Here is a 21766-nt window from a genome sequence, read left to right on the forward strand (position 1 = left end):
GTCGCGGAGAATGCGCATGACGACGAGATGCTTTGACCCCAACTGGAATCTGGCCATCCCAGCACGTGTAGCCCCGATAATCTTTGTTGCAAGCCTCTTGGCACCCTCACCGCTTCTTTGTTCCTGTGGCCACTGTGGCCATATGCGCCCCTGGAATCCAAAGCGTTGCGAGGCCGCTGGTGCTTATATACCAGTGCGCATGGGTGTTTTGCGGAGTGGGCGGTCCTGTCCCTTCTTTTCGCCAGCATGCAGCTACGCAACTACGAGGCGGTAATGGTCTCCGTTGGAAAAACTCCTGGGATCCTCGAGGAGTACGGCGTCGAAGTACACGGCAATGTCGCTAGCTGCTACCTTGAGGCTGACTGGCATCACGGTGCTCACCATGTAAGAGCCTTCCTATGCTTTGGAGTGCCGTTGCTTCGATTATTGACATCGTATCACCCCCGAAGCACCGATTGGACTGCCACAATGGCAGCCGAGAGGATGTATATGTTTTCACGTCGCACGACGGCCGTGCAATTGAACGAGCAACACTATACCTTGCTCGAAAGAGCGGGAGCATATGCATGTCAACAGCGTACCGCAAGATCCATGAAGGGCAGAAGGTGCTCAAGTGGCCTAAAGTTTCTCCACCCGGCGATGGTGAGTTGTTAGATAGACTTCGCCGACTTCCATAACGCGTTGCGCTTGCAGATCCGGCGACGAAAGGGTTCATAGAAGTCCGTTTTTACAAGGACGAAGCACCCGCTCAGCCCGCGGACGCAGACGCGGAGCTATCTACGCTCAATCCCGCTGCTCTCGCAGCATCATTAGATGGAGACAGCAGTGGCTGGGTACCCACCCCCGATGAATGGGATCGTCCTAGCGCGGTCTTCCGCTTTATTTACACTGGTAAACCCGGCTACGCTAACCTATCCGAGCAGGCCATGGCCACCATGGCGCGCGCAAGAACGCTCGAGCATGTGTCACGGCCCCCAGTCGTCCTGCCCCAGTGGCGGCGTTGATTAAGCCCGCGAAAGCTAGACCGCTTTCTTTGTCTCCCGCCAGTGTGGCAGCAAGAGAAAACGGGAAGCAGAGACGGGCCGCGCGCAAGGGCGCCAGCAACTCTTTTGGAGAGGCGCATGCGAGTTCTCAGCACGCGGAGCAAACTGACGGAGCCCCGGCGCAAGAAGATGGGGGCCTCTTCCTTGAGTTTGTGCAGCTTATGCAGGTGAGCTTCGTACGATTCTAGTTACGCCTTCTTGACTCATGACGTTCAACATGGTGGTAGGACCGAGCCAACACGGAGCACAACTGACGATTTGAAACGATGGATGACCTGTATTATGCAATATGCACTACTTGGTACTGGGAGGTGGCCTCATGCACTCATGTATGTAGAATACGACCTTGTGATTTACGCGACTGCCCATTTCACGCGAACACTCGTTTCCATGAGGTGACTCTGCCTCATGTCCTAACCGGGTACTTACCTAGGGACCTCCCTGCTTGCTGAGACGAAGTCCTAACTGAGATAGCTCGCGTCGTACATGGTATGGTGAATAGTGAATAGAAATGTATTTACAAGCTGATAGTACATTGAACAGAATAGCGTAAGCCGCGAGTCGAAATTGGAGATGAATGGCGTGGATCGCGTCGTGAGACCTAGAATCGGTCGTCTCGTGATAGTCTGGCGAAGGGGCACAGGATCGGCTGGGTAGCTCTAGTCCTCGTCTTGAGTGAGGTCGATAACATCAGCGTCAACGTCGATGACAAAAGGATGTCGCCTAGGAGCCGGCGGGAGGTCATGCTGCAGTTGAGGCTGAGCGTAGGGAGCAAACGCGTCGTACTGTGCACTTCTTGCGCGGAGCATGTCCTGCAACAGTCCATCGTACAGAGTAGGTCCCAACAGAGATACAGAGGCGTACCTCGACTTGCATGTCATCGTAGTACTCGGATCCCAAGCGGTCCTCCAGCAATCGAGGCTCGGGTTTGACAGATGCCCGGTAGTTAGACGGTCCTGCGCTACCAGCATTCGAACCCATGTAAAGCACAGAAGAGTTCCGCTTCCGACTCGGGTGAAGAGCTGGGACCTGTTCTTGGTGGTACGCGTCCGTACCATAGTCTCTTGGGATGATTCCTTGTGCTTGCAGCATTGCTAAGGGTAACAGGCTCTTGAGATGACATAGTCCTTCATGCGAACCGCGCACCTCTTGGTTGATAGCGGAAGATGAAGCGGATGTAGGGATGCTTCCGATTGTCGATGTATATCCTCCTCGGGCCCGAGTGTGCGGTGGGTTCGAACCACTTGCCTTCTCCGAGTCTGTCCAAGGGAAGGCAATATATAGCTAGGCCAAGATCAAATCAATGGTTCTTGCACAAACCTGACACAGTGTGTTCCGGCCTTCTTGCTGCGTTCGTGCACAGGTGGGCGTTCTGCGAACTCCTGGGGTCGATGTCGGTTATTTGGCCGGAATACTTCGTGAGAGTATCTGATGCGGTAGACCCGGACTTCGATAACCCCCAGGTTGTTGATCATCGGGTCGTCGGGGTCAGCAACGTCGTCGTCATCTAGATGCTCGTGTCAAAACGGAAGGCATAGCACGGGCCACAGACAACCACAGGAGCTCTACTCCAGTAGGCCAGAATCTGCTCGGATCGACTCAAGCATAAAGTGCAAGGAACATCGAGCGCGACATGCCAAGTTTAACGGGGGCTGAAGGCAAGTGTTTGCCTCCTCCACCAGAACGCCACTTGCGGACGATGCGTATGTTGACCTAGGAACTGTTGTCTTCAACCACGCGATCTGACCTCGTAGGGCTTGACCATGTGGTCCTGCTCAACAGGCATGTGCATCCGTAAAATAGAGCACATGCAGTCCGCATCGAGAGGGTTCTGCTTGCGGAGCACGGTCTTGAAACTGGCAGTGTGGCGCACGCCTCCCCGAGTTTATCTGCAGAGAACACACCTGTTGTAGCAAGCGGCGCGAACTGAAAGTACTGCTTGTAGTCCCCGTTCGTGCGGACACCATTACGCGCGCCTCTCTCCCCAGGATCGACATTTGAAGACCCCATGCGTTGACCGTCCATGAAACACTCCGCGGCTGCCGCTATGTAGAGGTCGTTCTGCCATCTGACTGCAAAACTCTGCAATGATGCGCATATTGGGCATGATTGAGTTGATGAATGGGACTCTAAGCACGGTGTGGCGGCTGACCTTGCCTGCTTCACTTGGGATGTAGCATGAGACGGTATTGTCGTCTACGATGCGGAAGTCAAACTCGTCGACGAGGTCCCCGTCGCAGTGTATGAAAGTGTGCCAGTCCTTGAAGAACATTGGGCTTTACGTTGAGGGAGGTTGCTGCGTAGACGAGACGAGTTGAAGACGGGATGAGACAAGACGAGTCGAGTACTTACCCGAGCCATTGTTCGCCATTCTAAGGGGTGACACGGTCACATGACATGCTACGCGTGACATTACTGTGGTGCGTCCGTCTTTGAGTCTTGAGAAGGCTCGATACCTTGGAAACTGGGTCAATGAGCATCATGCACTGGTCATTTCACATTATAGCGCAGAAATCGCAGGATACATCCTTGTCACCAATCTATACGTTGTGGCAAACTCAGGTTGTACATGAGCATTACCTCCGAATCAAGAGATCGCTAGATCTATCCAAGTACGATGTCTGCGCGCCAGCTCTACGATGATATCCTCTTCTATCTCTTTTATTGAGTCTTGAGACGGATCCATGCGGATCCATGCTTCGACGTATTTCCCGTCTTTATCGGCGGATGGTGATACAAAGACAACCTGGTGCTTGCGAGTGTGGAGGTCGTTTCCGATAACGACTTGGTGTCCGTACCGAGCCAGAGCCTGTTGTGCTTTCGGTACCAGAAGCGATGGGTCAGTTTCGAGCTGTAGTTTCAGAGCTCAGTATCTTCTCGCGCAGAGGTAGGTCACAAGAACTCGCTTTGAAGGACACGATGAAGGCTTGACCGTGCGTCCACTCAGAAACCAGCGGCTTCAAGATCTTCGGGACCTGATCCATTTCTATGTGCAGGCTGCCCTTTCCTGATTGTATTTTGTGCTCTGACTGCGGAAGAGCTGTCAGCGGGACACGAAGAAAGTGAGCCTTCGTCTCACCATCTTTTGTCTGGGTAGGAAGAAGTCGCTGACGGCGGCAGCAAGATAGTACAGTGCGCGCCGCCCCAAGACGGCGAGCTCTTGGCTGACGGCGCGTAAAAGCCATAGATAGTCATTCACAGTCACGAATGTGAGGGTGTGCAGGAGACCTGCGGTGTGGGCATTCTTGTATGAGGTGAGCACCTCAAGCAACGGAGCGCGCTCTTTCTCCGTAACGTCGATCCGAAGGGGGGAGTTGCCACCTCCAGAACCGTCCTGCTCGATTTCAAGGAAGTCCAGGAATGGATGGGTAGAGTGTGAATAGTGCCTGCTGAAGGGCTGCAAGCTGAATTGTCGGTGCATGAATATGACCGCATAGCCTGCCTTCAGGAAGTATTCGGCAGAAGTTGCGCCACGAGTGCCTGTGCCAGCCAGTGAGCAAATGGCTATACCTCATCATTGTGAAGGATGAACTTGCCTGCGCTGAAGTTGTCCAAGAACCGAACGCTGCAAAGCACATGCGCATGAACATGATGCCCCGGCGGACGAGCGGTGTGGCTCACACGTTGAGTTCTAACGGAACTGTCGTCCCGCCGCTCTGAAGGATTTGTTGGTTACCGATTCAATAGGAGATGTATGGCCACTCACCGTCACGAGAACGACATTTCTGCCTGCGTTGACGTGCTTGCGGACGAAGTCGCGGACATTCCGTACTTCTTGATCCAGATTGGAGGGGGGCGGCTGTGTCGCATAGTAACTCTCCGCCGAGAAGTTGGATTCAGTAGTTGTGCCGGTCGTCGACATAATGATTCCAGCCTTCAAGCTTCAAGTGTCGACTGCGAGCGACGTGGCTAGAGTATGCGCTTGTAGATGGGTCTAGTAAGTCAGCAAAGCATTCTCTTCCTAGTCGTTGAATCAATTTACCGGACGCACTCGCAAAGCTCCTGGAGAATGGGCAGGACCCCGTCAACGCCAGATGAGATTCGTAGCAAGAGCAGGTTGTATGGCTCCAGCAGACAATTCGACGGAGGTAAGTGCGGATGGGGTGTAGTCACAGGCCGCATTAGACTTGCATGACCGGGTCGCCGTCGGGCGCTTAAGCGATCAATGTCCACACCCAACCCACACCTCCATGATCCATGGCCTCGCCCAGTCTACATGCAGCGCTGACCTTCAGCCCTCCTTATTTTGCAGTCTTATTCAAAGATATCTGGTATGCATGCTGGGCGAGTACCTATGGCCCAGAGGCCCTCCGTCTCGGAGATGTCCAGTCACTGCTGGTAAGCATCCCGGAGCCACCGCAGACTCGGAGGAGCGGGAGGTTGCAGACTAAATACGGGCGTGTTAATGCTATAGGAAATGGTGAGTCGCAGATATTTGCTCAAGTGACCCAACTGATTTGGATTCGGCAGGCCTGAGGGTGCCCTGAGATGGGTGGAGTAACACTGAGACGACTCGGATGAGTGCCACGAGGCTCAACAAAGGGACGGATAGTCGTCCGCCCAGGGTCAATGCAGTTACATATGAGGGTATGCTTGGTATACACGTGGTCATCGAACACAGGTGGTATTTCACTATTCACAGCACTTGTGATAGCTGCTGAACTCGCCCTTCGTAGCTGAACATGTTAGCCAAAAGTTACTCTCTTCGCTGGGTAAGTTCTCTCAGCATCTCACTCAACTCGGGGTTTCAACGCCAGCGAGCAACCTGAAGGCGACTTTGTCGACTGTCAGGCCCAGCGTCGTGAGACGCAGCGCTCCACCAAAAATATTCTCTCAGCATCTCCAGTTATTCGGACCAAATTCGGACGGGTCGAGAACACTATGACGCGGCGCTCTAATTGGGTGGTAAGTAATGCCTTTCCTCTGTACTTGGCACCCAATAGGCTGACTTGGTGTCGTGATACTATCAGTTCACAGTGACGATCCTCGATATAAATTATCCAAATATCGCCGTGCATCCCCTTCACCGCTCAGAGAGTCGCAAACTGTTCCGAATCTGACCTAGGAAACCACAGGAGGCTCGGACTCGGCGACAACGCACAGCAACATTCACTGGTTACGACACGAGGATAACATCCGTGAGACGCCGTAATATACTACGATAGAGAATGCCTGTGGAAGGTAATTGATGTTGTACACAGCTGTTGAAGCGAATACGGATGCAGTGACCATCACAAATGTCCATCTAGGGTTATGCTCATTATTTCTCGCCACTTTTCTGCTGGAGCCTCGTCGCCTGCTCGCGTGCGAATTGTTCTCGGGCGGCCTTGGACTCGTCTTCAGGCACCATGATGATGTCGAACTGCAGCAACTTGAACGAGTCGCCCTTCGGGAATCCGCGTTTGCGTGCCTCCGCTGCGTCGTGCACATCCTTGAATGTCTGGCGGGACGGGATGAGCTCTGCAATTCGGGGAGAATGCACTCGCAATGGACACTCACTACTACCAGCGACTTCTTCACGCCGAAGACCGCGTCACTACTCAGCCACTCGTCGCCCTCTGGATACAGCGCTGTTGTCAGCTTGTTGAATCCCGGAGCCTCGATCATCAGGTGCAGATGGTTTGGGCGCATGTTGTGCCGGCCTATCTTGATGAGCAGCTCTCCGACAGGACCCTGGAGGTGTCCATCAACGTGTTAAACGGCGAAGACGATACGACAATAGCTTACATCGCCTGGAATGGGATATGCAACCGGCACTACTGCGCGGTATCCGTACCTCCCGTCACTGTCTGTGCGCAGACGGCCACGGCAATCCGGCTTCTCGCGGCCTTTGTATTGGGTATCATAATAGCCTGTGTGTCCCCCAAAACGACTATTATGGCGCGCATTCGCAAACTGATCTCAGCAAGAACTGACCAAGGGCATCGGTTTCCCATGTTTCGATGAGGGCATTTGGTACGGGAGTGCCGTCTGTGCTGAGCACACGGCCCTCGACGAACATGTACTCGCCCTTGCCTTCCGACGCGATCGAGTCGCCGTTCTCGACTGGGGTACACATCCTGACGTCAGTCTGCGCCTAATCATGACATGAAGGGGGACTGCTGACCATCTGGGGCGTCCTCGGTGAAGAATGGGCCGAGCACGCTGCTCTCCGTTCCACCACTCACGGGAGGGTTGTTGACGGCATCCACGAGCGCGGACACACCCAGCACGTCGGAGAGCAGTATAAACTCTTGCCTCAGCGGCGTGCATGTTTGGCCCACGCGCGTGAGGAACTGGAGCGCGACCATCCACTCATCTGTCGTCAAACTGAGGGCATCCAGTCAGACCTGTTGTGGCCATCCATAAGGCAGATGTCTCACCTCGTCTCGTTCACGAATTGATGCAAGTGTGTGATGAGTGTCTTCACGAGGAACTTATGACGCCTGACACGAGGTTCACCTCGTCAGACAAAGGTTCAGCAGTCCTCTGATTGATTGACAACTCACGGATCCGGTGTCAGCTCGACGAGCTTCATCAGGTTTTCCGTGATGAGCTCCGGCCTGTCAGGGTACTGTCCTCGCAGAGTCAAGTTGCGTCTTCAGCAGGCACCATAACTCAACTTACGGGCAAGAAGAATGGTGGTGCAGGCAGTCCATTTGGAACCGCTTTGTCTCCCAAGTTAGCTTCAGACATGTATCGGACGAGGATGGATTTAGGGGTTTAGCACGATGGACGGGTGGGAGTAGGAGGACGAGGAGGGCGGATGGGTGCGTCCATTCTGGCATGTACGTGGCTCCTTTATATAGCTGCCTCCTGACGCGGACTCTACCGCGATGCCCCGCCCCATGGCTCGTGAAGGATGTGGCGAGAGTTTGTACACCAAATGAGGCAAATGAGAGGTATCACCAGGCCCGCATGTTTGTCAGTGACAGTACGAACCGCCCATCGGCGTCCGCAAGCGTCCGCCCAGAATTTGATCACGCTTGAAGCTTCCGCGCCCACCTTCCTCCTCCTCTGCCCCTTACCTGGACACAGACCGTTTATACGGTTGCTGAACGTGTATAGTGACGTCCGAGTCCACCCACCTTGCAGGCTATGTATCGCGTTCCAGTCAATCACCGTGGAGCGATTACAGACAACCGGCTGCTAGCGCGCAGGGCGGCACTCGCGCCGCGCACGGACATATATATTTTCCGGTCGTATCTGGATTCTGAAGGTCACCCGAGCCCTGCAAAAGCATTTGGCAACCTGAGGAAGCGGTTATTACTCAAATCAAACCTCGAACAACAGCAATTCTGCTTCCGTACAGAATAGAAACACCTATTCAGGTGTTTCGACTGACACGCTTGTCGGCGGCCCTACATCTCTAATCCTGTCCGCGCACACGTTGCACCATTCCTCGACAACTCCAAAGGGCCAAAATTGACATGCTTTGATGACTGCTGTCTATGTAAGCCTGACTGTACCATGGAGACTTAACTTGGTCAGCTGAGTAAACGAATTCGAAGAGCAGAATACGAAGAGGTACCGGTGGCCGTCCTGTTTTGTATAGTTGAACACACCAGCCACGCCAGGATTAGGACCGAAGCCACTACCATGGAGTCTAGGTCGTACTCCTTGAAAGAGTAAGACGCCGAACGCGAAGAAGCCGAACGAGCTGGGTTCAAGCGAATAGAAGTGCCAATGGGGGTATACGAGTCACCCTGCACAGTAACAGTTCCAGCGCCATTCATGTATATGATGTTCCAGAGACTTACGAGTAAACAGTACTCAGTGCGTCGTAAAACGAGATTACCCGTCCGAATCGATATATGGATCTGACGTCGTCTTGCACAGCGCCTTGCAGCGCCAGGAGACCGTCGTATGTCCAACAACCTCATACCGATGCAAGCCTGCGTCGCGGCAGCTCACAGCATATGATGCCAACGACCGGCCACTTCCGTGATCTGTAAAAATCATCAAAACTTTAGGTCCCGAGCGATCGCTGCGACGAAAAAGGCTGGAGACGATCCGATCGCGGCCCAGGTCGTATTACCACAGCTACGTTGACGCCGTGAGTCGTTGCTGAATCGCGAACGCGGACTGACTCTTGCACAGCGAAACCTGCGCCCCTTTCAGGAGCGACATACAGTAGATGACTTGACAGCAAAGCTCGTAATGACATGTACGGCCGCCGCAGCGCGTGCTGCAGCTGGACGATGGCAGGTCACGGAAAAGACACAGTTGAGTTCACGGCGTTACCTGATGTTTTAAGTCAGCGCGCAGTTACACGGTTGATGGCGATACACCTTACCTTCTCCAGGAACCGCTCAACATGTTTGACGAGTTCCTCGGGCTGCTCCTGCTGCACCCAGTGTCCCGCTCCGTCAACAAGAACAATGTCCTCGTCTTCCAATCGCGCACAGGCGTCGTTCTTCATCCTCTGCAATGCACCAGGGGCTTGGAACACGCCCCAGTCCTTCCTGCCCGATAGAAACATCGCTGGGCACTCAATCTTTCTCCCCTCGAAGACGGCCAACTCCTCGTATAGCTCGGGCTGGGCGCCGCGATACCAGTTCAGCCCGCCCTGGAATCCCGTGCGACCATACTCCGCGACATACACAGCGAGGTCGCCGTTTGATAACCACTGGTTGTGTTCGACCTCTTCGCGCGAAGGCGCATGCGGCGCCACGGCCTCGGGCATGGTCGCGGCGAGCGGCATCATGTAATAAGGAGGTAACTGTGCCAGCTCAGACAGACTGAGAGGTGCGAGGGGGTGAGGATCGTTGTGGGGCCAGTCGGCGCTCTTCGTGTGGAAGAACGCACGGAGGAAGGCGTGGAGGCCCTGGGGGGTGTTCATCATGTCTGAGTTCGCCTGCGGGCTGGCGAGGTACGGGACGTAGTGCTTTCGAGGAGGATCCAGCGCGGCGAGAGCGGCTTTGATCTCTGCGCTGAAGATGTTCGGTGGCGGGGCGCTTTGCGTCCGCTCGACGTCGAAGGGGAGAGACGGCGGGCCATCGAACGGCGCGGACATCATGATGACGGACTGGAAGATGTCTGGACGGATGAGCGTACAGTACGCGGCGATGCGCGATCCAAGGTCGTGTCCTATCACGGCAGCGACTGTGCGATAGCCCAGCGCGTATACGAGAGCGACGGCATCTCTAACGACATTCAGTACACGGTAAGGACGGAGGTCGTCCTCATAGCGAATGGGCTCATTCGCGCTGGAACGACTCCGAGTGCGGCCAAAGCCTCGTTGATCGGGGACAACGACACGATAGCCTAGCTGCGCGATGGGCACGATCACCTTGCGCCAGGAGAAGGCGAGCTCCGGGAAGCCGTGCAGCAGGACAATGAGGGGTCGAGATGTGTCTCCGGCTTCAAGTACGTGCAGGTCAAGGTCTGCGACTGCGATGGACCTCGATGATACGCCAGCGGGCAGTCTGTCACTGTACGAGGCCATCGCGATATGTGGAGGAGGAGGAGGAGGAAGAGGAGGGAATCCATTTAGTCATCGACCGCCAGCCACAGGCGCCGTCGGCGTCTTGGTGATGCAGCTGCGATCAGGTCAGACTGAGGGTCGAAAGCGAAGATATTAGGAGTCACCTGTTGTCGGTCCGAAGCACAAGTTTGGCTGAGTAAATCCCACAGTCTTGCGATACTTTGTTTGCTGCGACAGGTCTAGCGGCTATCGGACTTGTTAATGTTTGAATGTGCTGGCATCCATGCTACATATTCTTGTGGTAAGAGCTTAATTCCACGGGTGGTAATTAAGCAGCGAGCACTGTCACTGGATGCAAATAAGTTATGAGCAGTGAGCTCAGCCTGGACGTCACGGGGCTGTCACAGGTTGACTTACGCGCCAGCAAGTTGAAAGAGCATAACAACGGCCGCCCGAGTCTTGATCTACGTTTAATGAGGCGACAAGGATGAAGCTTTGAAGGCATACGATGTCGGGGTCAAAGTGCAAAGAATCTGATTGACCTTCAAAAATATCCGAGTCATATTGATACGCGTTGTGTACGCGTTGTTTGGCCATGCTTCGCACGAGCACGTGCACCTCAAGCGTTCACACTAATTATCCCTCAGAACAGGCTCTTGCATAGATCTCTGTGACCCTGCTCACTATCCCATACCAGTACTGTGAAGCCATCAAAAACTCTCTCCACAAGACAGAGTGTTTGAAGCTGCTCGGAGGTGTGAGCATCATTTTGCCTTACTAGGGTGACTTCTACAGTGCAATCCAAAATGGCACTACTTTTTGGTCAGCAACGGAGACTAGAATGGTACACGTTGGATTCATCGGGAATCGGCACTGCCTTGCTTGGTACGTCTGCAGGCTCTGGTTGAATTTATTGGGAGGCTACTTATCTATACTGTGACCTGGTGAATGCACGATACGACTGATACACTCAGACAGCCCCGCAAGGGCCGAAAGCTCTAGAACCTTAGTGGTGAGCACATTCGCCCCATATGTCCCATACCGAGTAGTACTGAGTATCAAGGTTTACTTTGACTATGACGAGCGTCACACGTGATGGCATATCGAGAAGTAGCACCATTATATCTCTGAGCTGCGCGAAGACGAGATGGGTTCGCCTTTCGCTTACTTCTCCTCATTATCGCGTGTGAGTACCATAAGGTCGATAGCGGCCCTCAGTTGCTGCCGCACTTGTGGTCACTTTACTGACATACTGACATAGGCCATCATCTTTTCCGACAGTACTGATACCGGAGTTCAGTGTTATATGGGTACGTTTTCGCGCGGATCGATGCAGCCTTGCACCCTGACAACATGCTCCTCTTCACAATCTCAACCACGATCACGACCACTTGTATGCCATGTTGACCGACAAGGACAGGCGAGGACGTCGCCGATCTCTGAGATCTGATCCCCGAAAAGCAAGCACAAGGAATCAACAGGACGCCCTCGCAGAGATCATCGAAAATATGCAGACATCCCACTTCCCGCCAGAAATCTACGAACAATGGATCACACGTTTGCGTCATGATCGTGCTGCCCTGAAGGTGTGCGCTTTGGCGTGCCGGGAATGGGCTCCGTTGTCTCAACGGTACCTATTCGAGCACGTCAAAGTGCAGGGCGCGCCCAGATGGCTTCGGTTCCTCCGCACCCTCGAGACATCCGCATCGATGGGGACGGACATAGGACGATACATCCACAATTTCGAGCTGGTCGATATTGGCATCGGCTACGTGGTGCAGAAACTGTTCGAAGACATCGCGCTTTATGCGGGCCATCGCCACATGCCCAATGTGCAGCAGCTTAGCTTGCGTGACTGGAATTGGGCGAGCATGGTCGATCGGGCTCAGGATTACGATCCTATATCCGTCCCCAGACGGATTCTGAAGGGCCTCTTACCCTTCGAGAAGCTCAGAGGATTGGAGCTCATAGATAACTTCACCCGGCACCCTCAAATCATTCCACAGCTTTTGACATTCTTCCCGTTTCTGTCGACGGTGCGCATCGTGGGTCTCCGCTTGTCGCCCGACACTCCTCAGATGGAGCTCATGCCACTCGAAACCGATATACAAGTCACGTTGCCTATCAACATCCAGGAGCTGTACTTCGACCGCAACTCCGTCCAATTCCCTGCCACGTACATATTGGATTCTATCACTAGGCCCCCTTTCCAACTTTCTCTACGCACGCTTGACGTGGGTAGACCGGAGATACCCGAGTCGATGGGACCAGACAGGATGCTCAGGCTAGCTGAGTCTGCTATCCTCGCCTTGCTCGGAAGAGCAACTTTGCGACACTTGCGCATCACATATCTGTGTACGTAGCTGCGTACTTCGGCTCCATCATCCTCGTTACTCAATCAGTCGACAGTCCTACACCTCGTTGATCTCTCACGCCTCCCTCAGCTGCAGTCCATAACATTGCACTGGGATATCCCGCCGCCGTCCCCAAGAAACGAGCTGGTTTTTGACGACATACGGCAGCTTTTCTCGAGCATTACCGGAGATCTCGCCCTTCAAGATGTCGAGCTACGCTTTTCCCTTGTGCAGTCGCACCTCATTGTCCGAGGTCCGCTATTGCTGGCTGGCCTGGATGCTGCGCTCCTCCGGTTGCACATCAGCTGCCCCGCCGTCACCGTTCACTTTCACTTCTCGTTCTACGAGTTCGTGTCACCCAGACCGAGAAATTCACTACCATCCATCGCCCCGCTTTTGAGGGATGCTACTCGACACGCCGTCGCTGCAGGGCTGCATGCGACAGTAACGAGCGTGACGACGTTTTGGAGTATGCCGAGCAATGTCGAGCAGGAGACCTCAACGGAGGAGACGGATCTCAGTGCGAGGTACTAGTATCCGTCTTCCCTTGTTCAAGTCGTTCCCAATTCATCTAGTACTTCGATCTTGTTTCAGAACAAAAGACCCATACATATGCTGTCTATTGAGTCCAACCTGTACAGTAACTTACTACTTGTACTGTTTTGCCCCTGTAGTTATTTGAACGGCCGTCTGCTGCATATTTGTACAGTGTAAGTCCTGACGTCTCACATAGCCAACATATTATTTGTGTATATGCATGTAGAGTTTGTGGAAAACGCTTGGTCGGTACTTAGAAACCTGGTCAGGACTCAGCGAAGCATGTGTGAGCCCTCAGCCACGGTCACATGCAAAGTGGTCACGGTGTGACGCGACGCGTTTTGTCACGCGTCCGCGTCTGTTGCCTCCTCAGCTCAGCGCTCAGCAATACCGCTACTCAACGTTACGTCCAACGTCCAACACCTGCATTTCAGCACTTGCTTCCATCACGACTCTGTGCCTCAGTACGCGCATGACCTTTGGATTGCTGACATGGGAATCTCTGGTCTTCTGCCGCTCTTGAAGGATATCCAAGTCACTCGACCCCTCTCCGACTTTGCGGGACAAACTATTGCGGTGGACGCGTACGTCTGGCTGCACAGGGGGACCTACGGGTGCGCGGCGGAGCTTGCTACTGGAAGGAAAACACATAAGTGAGTGTCCTCTTCTTTCTTTTGAGTACGCACGACAGAAGTCTCGTTGGTCGGCAGTCCGTCTCGCTCAAAGAGATCGGTCTGCCAGAAGACGAGTTTGAAACGCGTTCGGTCGAACAGCGCTGCCGGACCTCCACGTCGATTGCTATGAAAATGCTGGGGCACGTGGAAAGTTTGGGGGTTTGACGAGGATGAGGACCTCGTTCTCGATGCAGGAGTTACGAGAATTCACGTCGGTGCCCCCGTCTCGTCCCGCCAATTCTGTCACACCACCCCTGCCGGCTCTTAGCATTCGTGAAAGAACCAACGGTTGTAATGCTCTTCACGGCTGTGGCCTGTGGGAGTGTGCATACAACTCGCTGACCAAGTTAATGAGCTGGCTCGCCTTGTCTCGGTCCACCTGGCTCGTCGGCGGACACAATCGTGTCTCCCGATCTAGGGTGCGGTCGGGGGAAAGTGGTTGATTGCTATGCATGGGTCGTGGCTGGCGGGCCTCCGAGCGACGATGTGTTTGCTCGATGGTGCACTGGTGTATCGTGCCAGCGATATGTCTACAGCCAACTGTGTGAGCGACCACGACGGCGTGCATGTTACCTGACCGCAGGGTCTCGGAACCTGTACCGTGGACCTGTCGCCGGCGGCGCGAGCGAGTGTGCCTAGATGGTTCAGATCATGCATGGGAGATTCCGGCGGCCACCTCGCTCGAGCCGTCATTGTTCGCCCCGGAAGTTACCCAGGGAGCGGTGTTTCGCAAATTGGAAACTTGCTGCAATCGGATGAATGGGCATGGTCTCACATGCCCGTGCGACGGTGCACAGGTGGGAGCCCGTATGCATTGGATGTCCTTCCGTTGGGGTTTTGCTCTCGCTCTCGACATCGCAGAAGGCGATGGCTGCTGCCGCTGCTTCGAAAGACTGTTGCCTGCCTTGAACTCTGCATTGCATGCCTTGGTTCTTGATCCGTATTTCTATCGCTCAGATATTGAATTCTGGGTTCTCATATCCTCGGGACGCTTTCGAGAGACCATTGACTGATTCCTTCACAGATATGTCGAGTATGCCATGCATCGCGTGCGGATGCTACAGCACCATCGCATACAGCCGTACGTGGTATTCGACGGTGGGCCACTTCCAGCGAAGAAGGGGACCGAATCGGAGCGCAAGAAACGTCGGGACGAGAACCTAGCACGCGCGAATGAGCTTGCAGCGCAAGGCAAGCACAGCCAAGCGCGAGAGTACTACGTGAAGTGCGTCGACGTTACGCCTCAAATGGCATATCAGCTTATCAAGGTCTGTGCGGCCAACCCCACGCTCGTTCATTGATGTTAACCGGCGGACACGGCCTAGGCATTGCGGGTGGAGGGCATCCCATACGTAGTGGCTCCGTATGAAGCCGATGCACAGCTTGCGTATCTGGAGCGCATCGGTGTCGTCGACGGCGTAATCACGGAGGATTCTGACCTTCTCGTGTTCGGGTGCAGGAAGGTGCTCTTGAAATTAGACGTCGTCGAGAGTACCGTCACGTGCATCTCCCGCGGAGACTTTGGGTCCGCCGGGGCCGGCGGAGGGTTGTCGCTGCTGGGCTGGTCGGATGTCCAGTTTCGACGTATGGCTATCCTTAGCGGCTGCGACTACCTAGCGAGCATACCAGGCGTCGGGCTGAAGACGGCGTGGTCGCTGTTGCGAAAGCACAAGACGGCGGAGAACGCGGTACGGGCGTTGATGCTTGAAGGGAAGAAGAAGGTGCCGGAAGGTTACCTGGACGCTTTCAAATTGGCGGAACGGGTATTCTTGTATCAACGGGTGTACGATCCGACGCAGAAGTGTCTGGTCCACCTGACGGAACCGGTGGATGGTGAACGGTTGGACAAGGAGACGGACGCGTACGTCGGGAGGTGAGACGATCGTGGAGTGTACGTGCATGATGACACTGACCGAACATGCTTGCAGTGATATTGAACCCGCTTTGGCGAGACAGGTTGCGGAAGGTGACGCGTGCCCGATCAGTCTGCTGCCCATGGATGATATCAATCCAACGTTCGTGCCTCGCGCGCTGAAGACAATCCCGTTGAACGTGCCAAATGCAAGGAGGCTGGACGGCCAGCAGGGCACCGGAAACCACCAAAATGCTGGGAAAGGAGCGGTTGGGATTTTGAGTTTCTTCAGTAAGTCCGACATTTCGCAGACAGACACGCCGGTCTTGCTACTGACAGCTGTTTTACGTCTCGCTTGAACCATCTAGAACCTCGATCAGGGGCCAGCAGTGGTCAACAGGCCGCCACCTCGCACGGTCCGGGTCATCCCATAATGGCGGGGCGGGCGAGCGGAAAGCGGACATTAGCGGAAGTGATGGACCACGATATGGCTGTGAAACGGACGAAACGGGAGGAGACGAAGGATGAAGTTCATACAAGGCAAGTCAGGAGCTCGAAGTTCTTTGACGTCCACCTACCGTCACGCCCGGAGGCGGTCGAAGACGTGATAGATGGCGAGGACCTCGAACGTCCTGTTGCAGGCCCTTCTCGCGTCACGTTAGATGCGGACGAGGACAAGGAGAACGACCCGTTCGTGGATGATTACGAAGTCTTCACGGAAGACGCGGACGCAGTAGACCAGGAAGACGGCTACATCTCGCCTTCGCCTTCCATGAGACGATGGGATAGTCCTGAAATCTCGTCACCGCTGAGAGCCCGGTCCGGTGGCCAGTTCATGGGGGAAGATGATGATGACTTCGGTGCGGACATACTGTCCAGTCCCCCGGTTCCCAAACAGAGGACAAGACTTTCCGCCGGCGTCACTGCGGCGGGAGCGACGAGGGCGGTCCCTCATGTGGGCGGGACCGTCTTGATCCCGGATACACCATCGAAATCAAAAACCCGGAAACAGCGCCGTCGTCAAGAAGAGGGCAGTGGACCCGACCTCCAGCACATTCTCGGAGAGTGTGACTGGAATTGGGACGACAAGACTGATATTGAGTGCTCTGGCGCGTTGGATGCCTCACCCAGCAGCACAAGTGCCTCGCCGGGACCCGTGACACCGAGTGATATTGCATCGCAAGGGCGGGCAGACGCGTGCGCGCAGGCACTCATGGAGGCGGAAGACACGGATGAGGCGACGGCTTCACAGGAGGCATCTGCTCGCCATGCCAAAGTCGCGCGCGGGTGGTGGGAACGATGGGGTCGCGGTGCGAGCGAGCTCGCCGTTGCACAAGTGAATCCAATCCTTCGCTCAAACACGTCTGTGCTGATAAATTTGTTTCCAGTCTCGACCGTCGTTGAAACGAAGGGAGACGACCATCACGCCCGAGGGCCGCCAGCGACCGTTGCAACAACGTCGACCGCACTCTGCCTTGGACATTTCTAAGCAGAAAGGCAAACAGCAGGATCTACGTTCAGCAGGTAGAAGGCGAAGCTTGGTGTTTACTGAAGAAGTGAAGAAAGCTCCTAGAGCGGGGCTTCTTCGTGGTACGTCTTCACGGCCCGACACAGCGAGCACGGAGCAGGGAGAGGATAGTACCGGTGCGAGCCGGAATAGATTCGCCGAGTTCAGGTAGGTCATGGATCTTCCCAGACACGACGTGGGTGACCTCACAGCGCACGGGCTTGCAGGTGGGCGGGTGTTGACGATTCCGTCAGTCCATGCAGGATCTGATATTAGTGAGTATCGTCGGTTTGAAAGGCTATCGTCGGAAGGATCGTGCACGTTACGTGGTCTGATTGGTTCATTCTCCCTTATTCGCATTGCTATCGATTGCATCTAATGACATCGCATCTTCTGGGCATACGTGTGGGCAGCAGCAGGCAGGAGCTCTTGTGGTCCCTATCCAGATCAAGCCTCGGAAGAGTGCCTCCTGAGAGAAGCAAGGCAGCGGGACGTATCTCGCATCTGCCCGTGGTCCCGGTCAAGGATGCTATTACGGCAGACCGATCTCGACCAACAAGAACGCAATCGGCCCTTTCCAAATAGCCGCGGAGCCCAGCAGCCGGCGCGCTCATTGACCAATCCGCACTCCAGCTCAAGACAGGGAATTGCATGCTACCATCCAGTCAGGACCACCCGGTTGCGTGTCACTCGCAGACGCCAAGGGGTGCCGCCCGAGCGGCGGTCATCCAGACTGTGCGGGCACAATCCACAGGTGGTATTGCGTCGCAGGGCTTGGCTGCAGCTGCATTTCAGCCTCCGATGACGCTCGTACACCCAGATCTCGGACGCAGAGGGGCGGAAAGTTCCTTGCCTGATTCGCACATCCAGTCAGCTGCTGTTTGATGCACCTTGATGCAACGAGATAACATGGCAGTTGCATGTCGCGCGGTAGCCTTCTCAGATTAGGACAAGGAGCCAACTTCTCGAGTCTCACGTTATTCCAGTGCGTCGCCGCCTATGGTAGGTTTGGCACCCTCCTGTCTCGTGTCCGAACTTCCGGCCATATGAATTGCGCGTTGCAGTGATGCTGCTCATCTAACACTCATAACTGCACATCCGCCGAGTCTAAAGGCCACCGTCTCGCAGCCCCGGTTGGCTCACCCTCCCCGCCTCGCACAGCGTCGGATTCACCGGAGCGCACGGTGAGTGGCTCCTGCCTTGGGCGCTGTGGCGTACTGACGCAGGTCCTCAGCGTACAAGCCCTAGATGTTTGGCGAGAACACCATGGCTGGCATCTGGCGGAGGCATAGCGAGACTCTTCCTCGCTCGCCTCCGAATCCCCTGCGGGTACCGAGCGCCACCTTCGCATATGGGGACCAGTTCCCTCCGACGAACGTCTCATCGACGCCACGATACAATGTCCCGCCGTACCAAGGACCGCACGTCCACGCGCCTGCCGCAGGACCGAACACTGGCGCAGGACATACCTCCGTATCTTCTCAGCACGTATGGACCATGGGGGACCAGCAGATGCAGTTCTCTAACCCCCATCCCGCCTTCTGCGACCCCGCTCAGCCGTCCTCGGCCTACTACAACGAGTCGGCCGCTTCCCACCTCGTAGGGTATCCCGAGTCGTCGCAGCGCACCCTTCTTCCCGAGACGGCGTACGGCCCTGCGTACCACTCGTCGTATCCGGACCCAGCATCCTTTGGCGAGTCGTCCACGATGCCCGGATCCGTCTCAGTGGGGACGCAGTACGGCATCTACGGGATGCCAGCTGGTACTAGTGACCGTCATCACGGCCATGGCCAGCAGCAGGGATACGACGCCGACCGTAACTCGACATATGGGACGAATAACCAATACTTGAACGCGCAGGCGGACTTCGAACAGTCGGGATCCACCCACCGGATACTGCCACAGCTGTCGCCGACCTTGTTCCCTGGACTCGGTGCCACCCACACGCCCTCCCTATACCCGATGGTCTATGCATCACCCACGTCGACCACATCATCCTCTGCGCAATCCACGCATTCAGAACCCTCGTCAGCCCTGATAGATACCCAATCGCCGCGCTTACCACAATTCTCACAGCCACTGCGCCGCCACTCGATGGACTCGGTGCACGACCCCATGAGTCCCTCATCCGTCCCCCCTCTTGTGTACGACGCGGACACTGGCGACGACTACGACGACGACTCCGAGAGCGACCCCCCATCTGCCGTTTCCGAGCTCGCGCGTCTTCCTTACCAGTCGACACGGACCACGGACATCAATGGCCCTAACAACTGGTCGAGGTCCGCCTTTGACATGGCTTACGGCAGCACGTCGAGCGCACATGCACTTCATAAATCTGCCATCCATCACCCGCGCAGCCCTGCGGGATCTGCTGATAGTGGCTCGACTACCGCCATATCGCCGTCCACTGCATCGTCTTCGGAGCGGCCGAAGCCCTCGCAGAAGAAGTCAAAGATGCATCAGTGCAAGGTTTGCCTCAAGCTGTTTCCCCGGCCTAGCGGTTTGGCTACGCACATGAATTCCCACTCCGGGGCCAAGCGTAAGTACTCCGCCAACAATGTTTCGCGTAGCAGCCAATCTCACCTATTTATCGCGCCCCTTTCAGCGTACAAGTGTCCTATTCCGACGTGCACGAAGAGCTTCGCCGTGCGATCCAACGCCAAACGTCACCTGCGTACGCATGGCATTTTTCCTACTTCGGATCACACCAGCACTTCCCAGTCGCAATTTACCGTTGGCTTCGACACGCCTCTAGTTTCCGAAGTGCACGAGGTCGGGAAGCTCCCGTCGAAGCTCCGTTGGATTCCGCAGAGCCTGTCCACGCGCACGAACGTGGAGTACCTCAGGGATGCACCGTCTGACTCTGAGGAGGAGTACCTGCGGCCGTCCTGCCCTATGCTGCCTGTTCCGCTGCCGCCTGTCACTCCGTCTTCACCCACGTGGAATCCAGACGACCGCTATGAGGAACGCGACTCGTACGCGGACGTGGAAACGAGCCCGTACATTGCGAGTCAGGTACGCATTCGCCGCCCCTTGCTTCCCATTGTTCATGACTTACCTGCGTGTTCCTAGTGGCGTGCTCTGCCTGGTCCGGCCATCGTCTCGTCCAATAGTATGTGAACAAAGTATACGCCCCATTTCATGTCGGACATCTTGCATCAAACTCTGTAAGCATACGCAATCTCTTGTCATATTCCCCTTCAAGCATACTCTCCGGTCGTAGCTACTGTATACCGCATGCGTTCGTCGTATGGTGAAGTTTGGGCTGTATCTGGCTGTGCGTCTTATCTCGAGTACATCGCCTAAGCATGACGTGTCGCTGAATTGTAACTATACCGTTTGTAACCTGCCAACCATAATAGTTAATGCTGTAGTCCCCGCGAAACCTTAACAACGACCTAGAAGTTGCCTGGCCCTCGAATGCGGTGTTCAAGGAGCGTTGCAGGACGAATAGATTTCAATTCTAGTCTTGTTGAGTCGCCAGAGCGTCATTCACCCCGATGTTCTATTTCTAGGTCAATGTGCGAAACAAATTCCTGCAGGCCAGGCGAGCGACGTATTGCAAAGGGATACGTGGAGCACTGGCGACAAAAAGTCCATAATCATTGCGACAAAGTATTAAGGACCTTCGCTGCTTATCTCATGCAAAGCATCCCGTGATTTGGCTATAAGTGCGCTCTCTCTTGTTCAGTGCGATTTCTGCGGCTACCGTATACGACACGGTTAACCATCCCTATGGGTATATCGTACATCTCCGGGATAGCGTTAGGCCTTGCATGAGCAAAATACGGGTTCTCCTCGCCATCAGGCGGCAGATGCGCTCTTGAATCTGTGGCGTTGTATTTTGTATTCAGTCAGACATGTTACGATTGTGGATGCCGAGCGCACCTGTTATCGTACTGATATCAGAGAAAGGTGGCGTGCCGGACAGCGCCAGTGCGAAGTAGGTGAAATACGTCAACAACGCTAGGACGATTGAGTATGCCGGAAGGAGAATAGCCCATTCCCTAGCGCAACAATGAGCCGGTGCGATGCACGGAAATTAGCACGAGGAAGAAGTGAACATATGGCAGACAATACCTACCGATTTGGGTACCAAGAAATTCCGAGACTGATGAGGTATGTGTCCGGAAGAAGAGCCCATAGGAGGTAGACACAGAACAACAGGTACGTGGATGTCCAGGCCACGAAACCGTAAAATTCTGGTGCGCGACTGCGGGACTCCGTCGGCGGCAATGGGGGAAACGGTGCGAGAGGCGATACAGGGGAGGTCGGGTCCTTCTCGACCATGCCGGAAAGCTGCTAGCGGACGGTCAAGCAGGCATGATGAGGGGAAATGAAAAGCAAACCTGGAGCTCGAGCCACGGACGCACGCTGCCCGCGTTCTTGATTT

The 21766-nt window shown here is 55.1% G+C and overlaps 11 protein-coding genes across 11 annotated transcripts; 5 read left to right on the top strand and 6 right to left on the bottom strand.

The window, feature by feature from the left end:
* Positions 1-246: 246 nt before the first annotated feature.
* B0H18DRAFT_1207931 (uncharacterized protein) lies at positions 247-1348 on the top strand (the record flags this gene model as incomplete). Its single annotated transcript, XM_048036239.1, has 5 exons — positions 247-384; positions 450-642; positions 694-991; positions 1048-1210; positions 1271-1348. The coding sequence occupies 5 exons, from the start codon at positions 247-249 to the stop codon at positions 1295-1297; spliced, it is 819 nt and encodes a 272-aa protein (XP_047898017.1). The 3' UTR covers positions 1298-1348.
* A 178-nt stretch (positions 1349-1526) lies between these two features.
* B0H18DRAFT_981943 (uncharacterized protein) lies at positions 1527-3378 on the bottom strand. Its single transcript, XM_048044512.1, has 6 exons — positions 3196-3378; positions 2948-3125; positions 2364-2550; positions 2190-2302; positions 1908-2137; positions 1527-1855 (listed from the first exon to the last, which is right to left on the bottom strand). Exons 1-6 carry the CDS (start codon positions 3313-3315, stop codon positions 1703-1705), a joined length of 981 nt encoding a protein of 326 aa, XP_047898018.1. The 5' UTR covers positions 3316-3378; the 3' UTR covers positions 1527-1702.
* A 151-nt stretch (positions 3379-3529) lies between these two features.
* B0H18DRAFT_981949 (phosphopantothenate-cysteine ligase) lies at positions 3530-5146 on the bottom strand. The gene is made up of 7 exons (XM_048044513.1): positions 5026-5146; positions 4750-4964; positions 4665-4699; positions 4580-4608; positions 4123-4523; positions 3950-4072; positions 3530-3894 (listed from the first exon to the last, which is right to left on the bottom strand). Exons 2-7 carry the CDS (start codon positions 4903-4905, stop codon positions 3631-3633), a joined length of 1008 nt encoding a protein of 335 aa, XP_047898019.1. The 5' UTR covers positions 4906-4964; positions 5026-5146; the 3' UTR covers positions 3530-3630.
* Positions 5147-5331: 185 nt separating this feature from the next.
* Positions 5332-5894, bottom strand: B0H18DRAFT_981956 (uncharacterized protein). Its single transcript, XM_048044514.1, has 3 exons — positions 5720-5894; positions 5514-5664; positions 5332-5463 (listed from the first exon to the last, which is right to left on the bottom strand). The coding sequence occupies exons 2-3, from the start codon at positions 5653-5655 to the stop codon at positions 5336-5338; spliced, it is 270 nt and encodes an 89-aa protein (XP_047898020.1). The 5' UTR covers positions 5656-5664; positions 5720-5894; the 3' UTR covers positions 5332-5335.
* A 409-nt stretch (positions 5895-6303) lies between these two features.
* Positions 6304-7718, bottom strand: B0H18DRAFT_870350 (aromatic compound dioxygenase; the record flags this gene model as incomplete). The annotated part of the gene is made up of 8 exons (XM_048040088.1): positions 6304-6483; positions 6543-6716; positions 6771-6895; positions 6960-7088; positions 7150-7352; positions 7406-7468; positions 7532-7596; positions 7650-7718. 8 exons carry the CDS (start codon positions 7716-7718, stop codon positions 6304-6306), a joined length of 1008 nt encoding a protein of 335 aa, XP_047898021.1.
* A 1536-nt stretch (positions 7719-9254) lies between these two features.
* B0H18DRAFT_1115155 (Alpha/Beta hydrolase protein) lies at positions 9255-10470 on the bottom strand (the record flags this gene model as incomplete). The annotated part of the gene is made up of 2 exons (XM_048033223.1): positions 9255-9266; positions 9319-10470. 2 exons carry the CDS (start codon positions 10468-10470, stop codon positions 9255-9257), a joined length of 1164 nt encoding a protein of 387 aa, XP_047898022.1.
* A 1041-nt stretch (positions 10471-11511) lies between these two features.
* On the top strand, positions 11512-13562 carry B0H18DRAFT_981966 (uncharacterized protein). Its single transcript, XM_048044515.1, has 4 exons — positions 11512-11635; positions 11711-11759; positions 11870-12804; positions 12859-13562. The coding sequence occupies exons 3-4, from the start codon at positions 11958-11960 to the stop codon at positions 13335-13337; spliced, it is 1326 nt and encodes a 441-aa protein (XP_047898023.1). The 5' UTR covers positions 11512-11635; positions 11711-11759; positions 11870-11957; the 3' UTR covers positions 13338-13562.
* A 270-nt stretch (positions 13563-13832) lies between these two features.
* B0H18DRAFT_870291 (PIN domain-like protein) lies at positions 13833-15891 on the top strand (the record flags this gene model as incomplete). The annotated part of the gene is made up of 3 exons (XM_048040084.1): positions 13833-13993; positions 15039-15282; positions 15340-15891. The coding sequence occupies 3 exons, from the start codon at positions 13833-13835 to the stop codon at positions 15889-15891; spliced, it is 957 nt and encodes a 318-aa protein (XP_047898024.1).
* On the top strand, positions 15828-17724 carry B0H18DRAFT_981968 (uncharacterized protein). The gene is made up of 5 exons (XM_048044516.1): positions 15828-15887; positions 15943-16157; positions 16235-17202; positions 17255-17541; positions 17601-17724. Exons 2-5 carry the CDS (start codon positions 16010-16012, stop codon positions 17641-17643), a joined length of 1446 nt encoding a protein of 481 aa, XP_047898025.1. The 5' UTR covers positions 15828-15887; positions 15943-16009; the 3' UTR covers positions 17644-17724.
* Positions 17725-19827: 2103 nt separating this feature from the next.
* Positions 19828-20445, top strand: B0H18DRAFT_870374 (uncharacterized protein; the record flags this gene model as incomplete). Its single annotated transcript, XM_048040090.1, has 2 exons — positions 19828-19912; positions 19979-20445. The coding sequence occupies 2 exons, from the start codon at positions 19828-19830 to the stop codon at positions 20443-20445; spliced, it is 552 nt and encodes a 183-aa protein (XP_047898026.1).
* A 593-nt stretch (positions 20446-21038) lies between these two features.
* On the bottom strand, positions 21039-21663 carry B0H18DRAFT_870273 (PIG-P-domain-containing protein; the record flags this gene model as incomplete). The annotated part of the gene is made up of 3 exons (XM_048040083.1): positions 21039-21202; positions 21262-21380; positions 21458-21663. The coding sequence occupies 3 exons, from the start codon at positions 21661-21663 to the stop codon at positions 21039-21041; spliced, it is 489 nt and encodes a 162-aa protein (XP_047898027.1).
* Between the last annotated feature and the right edge of the window lie 103 nt (positions 21664-21766).

The sequence above is a fragment of the Fomitopsis serialis genome (assembly GCF_022376445.1).
Source record: "Fomitopsis serialis strain Sig1Antser10 chromosome Unknown B0H18scaffold_7, whole genome shotgun sequence".
NCBI classification, from domain to species: Eukaryota; Fungi; Basidiomycota; class Agaricomycetes; order Polyporales; family Fomitopsidaceae; genus Fomitopsis; species Fomitopsis serialis.

Excerpts from the sequence above, each read along its gene's own strand:
- B0H18DRAFT_981943 (XM_048044512.1), bottom strand. The coding sequence starts at position 3,315 with ATGTTCTTCAAGGACTGGCACACTTTCATACACTGCGACGGGGACCTC. Across the intron at positions 2,551-2,947 it reads CGCGCCGCTTGCTACAACAG|ATGACGACGACGTTGCTGAC; the intron begins GTGTGTTCTCTG and ends ACGAGCATCTAG. Across the intron at positions 1,856-1,907 it reads ACGATGACATGCAAGTCGAG|GACATGCTCCGCGCAAGAAG; the intron begins GTACGCCTCTGT and ends GGACTGTTGCAG.
- B0H18DRAFT_981949 (XM_048044513.1), bottom strand. The coding sequence starts at position 4,905 with ATGTCGACGACCGGCACAACTACTGAATCCAACTTCTCGGCGGAGAGT. Across the intron at positions 4,700-4,749 it reads GAAATGTCGTTCTCGTGACG|AGCGGCGGGACGACAGTTCC; the intron begins GTGAGTGGCCAT and ends CAAATCCTTCAG. Across the intron at positions 4,073-4,122 it reads TCCTACCCAGACAAAAGATG|TCAGAGCACAAAATACAATC; the intron begins GTGAGACGAAGG and ends GCTCTTCCGCAG.
- B0H18DRAFT_981956 (XM_048044514.1), bottom strand. The coding sequence starts at position 5,655 with ATGACCACGTGTATACCAAGCATACCCTCATATGTAACTGCATTGACC. Across the intron at positions 5,464-5,513 it reads ATCTCAGGGCACCCTCAGGC|CATTTCCTATAGCATTAACA; the intron begins CTGCCGAATCCA and ends TCTGCGACTCAC.
- B0H18DRAFT_981966 (XM_048044515.1), top strand. The coding sequence starts at position 11,958 with ATGCAGACATCCCACTTCCCGCCAGAAATCTACGAACAATGGATCACA. Across the intron at positions 12,805-12,858 it reads CTTGCGCATCACATATCTGT|TCCTACACCTCGTTGATCTC; the intron begins GTACGTAGCTGC and ends ATCAGTCGACAG.
- B0H18DRAFT_981968 (XM_048044516.1), top strand. The coding sequence starts at position 16,010 with ATGGATGATATCAATCCAACGTTCGTGCCTCGCGCGCTGAAGACAATC. Across the intron at positions 16,158-16,234 it reads TGGGATTTTGAGTTTCTTCA|AACCTCGATCAGGGGCCAGC; the intron begins GTAAGTCCGACA and ends TGAACCATCTAG. Across the intron at positions 17,542-17,600 it reads AATAGATTCGCCGAGTTCAG|GTGGGCGGGTGTTGACGATT; the intron begins GTAGGTCATGGA and ends ACGGGCTTGCAG.